General features: G+C 40.7%; 1 protein-coding gene across 1 annotated transcript; it reads left to right on the top strand.

The window, feature by feature from the left end:
- The first annotated feature begins 3,918 nt into the window (after nt 1–3,918).
- LOC139757148 (polymerase delta-interacting protein 3-like) lies at nt 3,919–4,918 on the top strand. Its single transcript, XM_071677245.1, has one exon. It carries the CDS (start codon nt 3,935–3,937, stop codon nt 4,784–4,786), a length of 852 nt encoding a protein of 283 aa, XP_071533346.1. The 5' UTR covers nt 3,919–3,934; the 3' UTR covers nt 4,787–4,918.
- The last annotated feature ends 1,804 nt before the right edge of the window (nt 4,919–6,722 follow it).

Here is a 6,722-nt window from a genome sequence, read left to right as displayed (position 1 = left end):
ATGGTGAAAAATACTAATGTAAGAGCGAGTAGGCCTAGCAAGACATCTCGTCAGGAAACCTCTTCGTTACCAATTCCAGTGAGTGAGAGAGTGAAATAGATCTTTCTGAACCTTCACCTTCCCTTTCCCAACGACACCAGGCCAGTGATTGTATTGACCCGTTGGTACTTCCTACAAGGAATATGATTCATTTGGTAACAGAAGTAGCCTTACAGATACATTGATGCGTTGCCGAGTATGACGAAATGCTTAAATCTCATTTCAGTTGTGTTCCTCCTTGCAAACAAAATGATTCGGGTAAAAATGACAAATATTTGGTATACGTAAGAAAATGATAAGCACTGACAAAAAAAGTACGAGGAGCAATTATCATTGGTAAGAGATAAAACTCCTTTGACAAATGACGAGAACTTGGCATAAGATAACCCTTAACGTGTTTCTTAAGAATATTTTTTGAGAATATCTTTTATGCATAAATAGGTTATTCTACAAATTCACACGAGTGAAGATGAAAGTATTCTTTTTAAACTATTAACTCTGGAAGCAAAAATGAAATCTGATATAGCACTGTGGCTTGAGGGGAAAAAACTGAATATGGATGCGCTGTGATGATATACAGACTTAATGATATCTAACATGAATATGATAAGTTTATGCTACTTGTAAACGAGACTTGGAGAAAAATTCCGCTAAATGCAAACAGGCGCGTGTTCTGTTAGTTGTTTTCGCTCTGAGCTACACGCGTCTCTGCATCAGTAGGAGTAGCACAGCAATAGAGAACGTGGTTCGTCTTTCTGTAAGCACAGTGACCTCCGACCCAAAGCATAGATGCGATCTTATTATTATTATTCCTACAATTCCTGGACAAAAATGTAACAAAGTAGAACATTGAAAAACTACTTGGTTAGTAATACCAGCCTCTGGATGAGACTGGTCCACATTCAACGCTATGAACGTCTACATCCTTGGTATTTACCCACATATTTCCTTAATGGGTGGGAAAATATTTGTACAGCAAAATGGAAAGTATTGTCCGATTCCTTCAACAAACGAGACCACACATTCAGAAATAACTAATATGATATTGCACGTTCAGTTATCTAATCATCAGTATTAAATTACCATAATTCTTTTAAGTGCTATTAAGGATAATACTACTGAAGCAATAAATAGATATCAAAATTATATCAATTGAGTTCGAACACGAGTATCGTGTATAAGTGAGTGGGAGGCAGGCATGTGTCAATGATCACATAACGTTACCTTACACCGCACCATATGGAACGGATATCAGAATTATCGCAAATTATTTCATGGTAAAAAACTGCTCTGTTATGTTTTGAATCATGATTATATTGTTTACACTGGTAGTTTGAGTTTTACATATTAATGTAAGAACCGTATTATCTTTGCTATGAGAATGATAGTTTATGGAAATTTAATATATATATATATATATATATATATATATATATATATATATATATATATATATATATATATATGATGAGAGTATTTTCCCATGTAAAACAAGGCGACAGTGGTGAGGGTATGGAATCCAGGAAAGATAATGTAACTACATGAAAATCGATGACGATGTAGAAATCAGCAAAATCTGGAAAAAAAAAATCGCCGAACTCCCCTCCCTCAGTAGTCAACATTTACCTTGATTTTCAGTGTGCCATATATCAACAACGTTGTCGTCTACTAGTGGTCTCAACGTAGGCCAAAACGACGGTCCATTTCTTCTTTGGTTAGAACATGGTTAAGGTTGGTTGCCATTTTGATCGTTTCCTGTGAGTTAGAACCAAATAAACGGCGAACAACCTGTTGTAAACATTATCCATAAAAATGTTTTTCGTTTAGGATATTGAAGAATTACAAATAGGCGTTAACGTTTCACTTTATGGATACCACAACATTAAGAAGTCTGGTTGGCCATTATTATCAGCATTCCTTTATGATTTAGTTATTTAATGCTAGTGTTTACAGAATACTGCAACAGTTGCAAAGCATGATTTGAAGCGTCGTATTCTATCAAATGACATTGAATAAAGCATATGTGATGGTGATCTACATTAAGGAATATGTGTGGTTAATGTCAAAGTTTGTCATCGCTTGTAGAAAAGTTAGGTAACCTATCTGTGCATGGCCACACTTGTCCTAGGTGATACATATTGATGAAAGCCGTACCGCTGGATACACTACGTTATGTACCCCCTCCCCCACTCAAACGCGCGCAAGGTATCGCTAGGAAGATACAAAGGCCACATTCCTTCACATTCAGTCTCTAGCTGTCATGTGTAATGCACCGAAACCGCAGCTCCCTATCCACATCCAGGCCCCACAGACCTTTCCATGGTTTGACCCAGATGCTTCACATGCCCTGGTTCAGACCATTGACAGTACGTCGACCCCGGTATACCCTCCTGTATGTTCAGGCCCCTATTGCTCAAAATCCTTTTCACTCCATCCTTCCACCTCCAATTTGGTCTCCCGCTTTTCCTTGTTCCCTCCACCTCTGGCACATATACTCTCTTTGTCAGTCATTCCTCATTTTCTCCATGTGTCCAAACCACTTCAACACACCTTCTTTTGCTCTCAACCACACTTTATTTCCACATATCTCTCTTACCCTTTCGTTACTTAATCAACCAAACCACCTTACACCACATATTGGCCTCAAACATTTCATTCCCTACATATCCACTCTCCTCTGTATAACCATATCTATATCCCATGTCTTGCAACCGTATGATATTATTGGAACCATTTTTCCTTCAAATTTATCCATTTTCACACTCTGGGATAACGTTCTAACTTTCCACACATTTTCATCACTCCCAGAACCTTCTCCCCCACCCTGACTCACTTCCACTTTCATGGTTCCATTTGCTGCAAAGTCCACTGTCTGATATTTTTCATAGATAGGCAGCATTCCAGAACAGTTAACTGAACCATAGAGGGTAATCCCCTCATGTGGCCCCCTTCTCTGGTCTTCTTGTGGAAAAGTAAAATTGGAGGGGAGTATTTCCAGCCATCCGCTTCTGCCCTTTTAAGTCACCTTCTACGACACACAGGGAATACATGGGAAGTATTATTTTTTCCATCCCCATATATATATATATATATATATATATTTATATTACCACATCACAGCAAGGTATACCGGGGTCGACGTGCTGTCAATAGATTGAACCACGGCATGTGATGCATCTGGGGTAAACCATGGAAAGTTATGTGGGGTCTGGATGTGGAAAGGGAGCTGTGGTTTTGGTGCATTATTACATGACAGCTAGAGACTGAGTTGAATGAATGTGGCCTTTGTTGTCTTTTCCTAGCGCTACCTTGCACACATGAGGGGGGAGGGGGTTGTTATTTCATGTGTGGAGGGGTAGCGATGGGAATGAATAAAGGCAGACAGTATGAATTATGTACATGTGTATATACGTATATGTGTGTGTGTGTATATATATGTATGTATACATTAAGATCTCCTGGGGATAGGGGATTAAGAATACTTCCCACATATTCCCTGCGTGTCGTAGAAGGCGACTAAAAGGGGAGGGAGTGGGGGGCTGGAAATCCTCCCCTCTCGTTTTTTTTTTAATTTTCCAAAAGAAGGAACAGAGGGGGCCAGGTGAGGATATTCCGAAAAAGGCCCAGTCCTCTGTTCTTAACGCTACCTCGCTAATGCGGGAAATGGCGAATAGTTTGAAAAAAAAAAAAAAAAATTAAGATCTATAGGTATGTATATTTGCATGTGTGGACGTATATGTATATACATGTGTATGTGGGTGGGTTGGGCCATTCTTTCGTCTGTTTCCTTGCGTTACCTCGCTAACGCAGGAGACAGTAACAAAGCAAAATAAAGAAAAATAGATATGTATATATATATATATATATATATATATATAGTCCTGGATTAAGTGGAATGCGATCAGATGCCATGACTCGAGGATGGTCTCCAGAGCATCATATATATCGTACCAGGCGATCACCAGAACCAGAGGAGATACATCCAACTCGTCTCAGAATCACAACTGCAAATAATTACAGGGAACCAAGTCCACACTATAGTGATGACTGGGACTCACCAACCAGATTACCAGCAAGATTACCATCAAGAATGCTTGCTGCAAGGCTGCCAACAGAAATTCCTGATAGATTAGCAGTCAGAGTCCCAGCAAAGAAAAGGCCTATTTATGATGCTGAATTAGATCCCCCGACCCGTCCAAAGAAGGTGGCAGCTCTTTCCTCTGGACTCATGGCTCGTTTGGACCATCCCGTGCGTCCTGCACCTGAGGAAGGAAAGGTACTTGTGACTAATTTGCACCGCTGTGTTAGTGTAGAAGACATGGAAGAATTATTTGGAACTATTGGACCAATTCGTACTGCCAGGATGTTGAGGGAAGGTATTGCTGAGGCTGTCTTCATGAGCATGGAGGATGCCTACCGGGCGGTTGAAGTGTTCAACAACCGGCAGTTGGACGGGCAGCCTATGAGTGTGACTGTGGTGAACAAGAAGACCCAGTCATTGCCAGCTGCTCCATTGCCTCCAGCACCTCCAAGAACACAAACTAAATCAGTTTTAAAAGCAGCCAGTGGAAGCAGTAGTATGAGCAGAGGCTTACCAAGCCTCAGAGGATTGAAGAAAGATGACCAGGTGGCACCAGATATCTCCACAATCCACCATGCACTCTTCAACAGGTCTCAGGCACCAAATTCTAATCATATGTTTCTTGTCAAGCTTCCTAAGCAGCCAACAAAAAAAGAAATCACCTAAAAGCCTGAAAGTCTACCGAGAACTGTAATAGCACTGAGTTCATTATTCATTACTTGAACTTTACAGAGAATATAACCATGCTTGGTTTTAGTGGTAATGAAAAAAGTAGACAATATATATATATATATATATATATATTTATTTTTTTATTTATTATACTTTGTTGCTGTCTCCCGCGTTTGCGTATATATATATATATATATATATATATATATATATATATATATATATATCCCTGGGGATAGGGGAGAAAGAATACTTCCCACGTATTCCCTGCGTGTCGTAGAAGGCGACTAAAAGGGAAGGGAGCGGGGGGCTGGAAATCCTCCCCTCTCGTTTTTTCATTTTTTTTTTTTTCTTTCCAAAGGAAGGAACAGAGAAGGGGGCCGAGTGAGGATGTTTCCTTAGAGTCCCAGTTCTCTGTTCTTAACGCTACCTCGCTGACGTGGGAAATGGCGAATAGTATGAAAGAAAGAAAGAAAGAATATATATATATTATCCCTGGGGATATGGGAGATAGAATACTTCCCACGTATTCCCTGCATGTCGTAGAAGGCGACTAAAAGGGGAGGGAGCGGAGTGCTGGAAATCCTCCCCTCTCGTTTTTTTTAAATTTTCCAAAAGAAGGAACAGAGAAGGGGGCTAGGTGAGGATATTCCCTCAAGGGCCTAGTCCTCTGTTCTTAACGCTACCTCGCTAACGCTGGAAATGGCGAATAGTTTAAAAGAAAGACATATATATATTAATGGAGAAGGCATATGATAGGGTTGATAGAGATGCTTTGTGGAAGGTATTAGGAATATATGGTGTGGGAGGCAAGGCATATGATAGAATTGATAGAGATGCTTTGTGGAAGGTATTAGGAAAATATGGTGTGGGAGGCAAGTTGTTTGAAGCAGTGAAAAGTTTTTATCGAGGATGTAAGGCATGTGTACGTGTAGGAAGAGAGGAAAGTGATTGGTTCTCAGTGAATGTAGGTTTACGGCAGGGGTGTGTGATGTCTCCATGGTTGTTTGATTGTTTATGGATGGGGTTGTTAGGGAGGTGAATGCAAGAGTTTTGGAAAGAGGGGCAAGTATGCTGTCTGTTGTGGATGAGAGAGCTTGGGAAATGAGTCAGTTGTTGTTTGCTGATGATACAGCGCTGGTGGCTGATTCATGTGAGAAACTGCTGAAGCTGGTGACTGAGTTTGGTAAAGTGTGTGAAAGAAGAAAGTTGAGAGTAAATGTGAATAAGAGCAAGGTTATTAGGTACATTAGGGTTGAGGGTCAAGTCAATTGGGAGGTAAGTTTGAATGGAGAAAAACTGGAGGAAGTGAAGTGTTTTAGATATCAGGGAGTGGATTTGGCAGTGGATGGAACCATGGAAGCGGAAGTGAATCATACGGTGGGGAGGAGGCGAAAGTTCTGGCAGCCTTGAAGAATGTTTGGAAGTTGAAAACATTATCTCGGAAAGCAAAAATGGGTATGTTTGAAGGAATAGTGGTTCCAACAATGTTGTATGGTTGCGAGGCATGGGCTATGGATAGAGTTGTGCGGAGGAGGATGGATGTGCTGGAAATGAGGTGTTTGAGGACAATATGTGGTGTGAGGTGGTTTGATCGAGTAAGTAATAATAGGGTAAGAGAGATGTGTGTTAATAAAAAGAGTGTGGTTGAGAGAGCAGAAGAGGGTGTTTTGAAATGGTTTGGGCCCATGGAGAGAATGAGTGAGGAAAGATTGACCAAGAGGATATATGTGTCAGAGGTGGAGGGAACGAGGAGAAGTGGGAGACCAAATTGGAGGTGGAAAGGAGTGAAAAAGATTTTGAGTGATTGGGGCCTGAATATGCAGGAGAGTGAAAGGCGTGTAAGGAATAGAGTGAATTGGAACGATGTGGTATACTGGGGCCGACTTGCTGTCAATGGATTGAACCAGGGCATGTGAAGCGTCTGGGG

Source organism: Panulirus ornatus, chromosome 25 (assembly GCF_036320965.1).
Source record: "Panulirus ornatus isolate Po-2019 chromosome 25, ASM3632096v1, whole genome shotgun sequence".
NCBI classification, from domain to species: domain Eukaryota; kingdom Metazoa; phylum Arthropoda; class Malacostraca; order Decapoda; family Palinuridae; genus Panulirus; species Panulirus ornatus.
This window is presented reverse-complemented; position numbering and strand designations above follow the sequence as displayed.

Bases quoted from the DNA above. Each gene is read 5' to 3' on its own strand.
- LOC139757148 (XM_071677245.1), top strand. From the start codon at position 3,935: ATGCGATCAGATGCCATGACTCGAGGATGGTCTCCAGAGCATCATATA.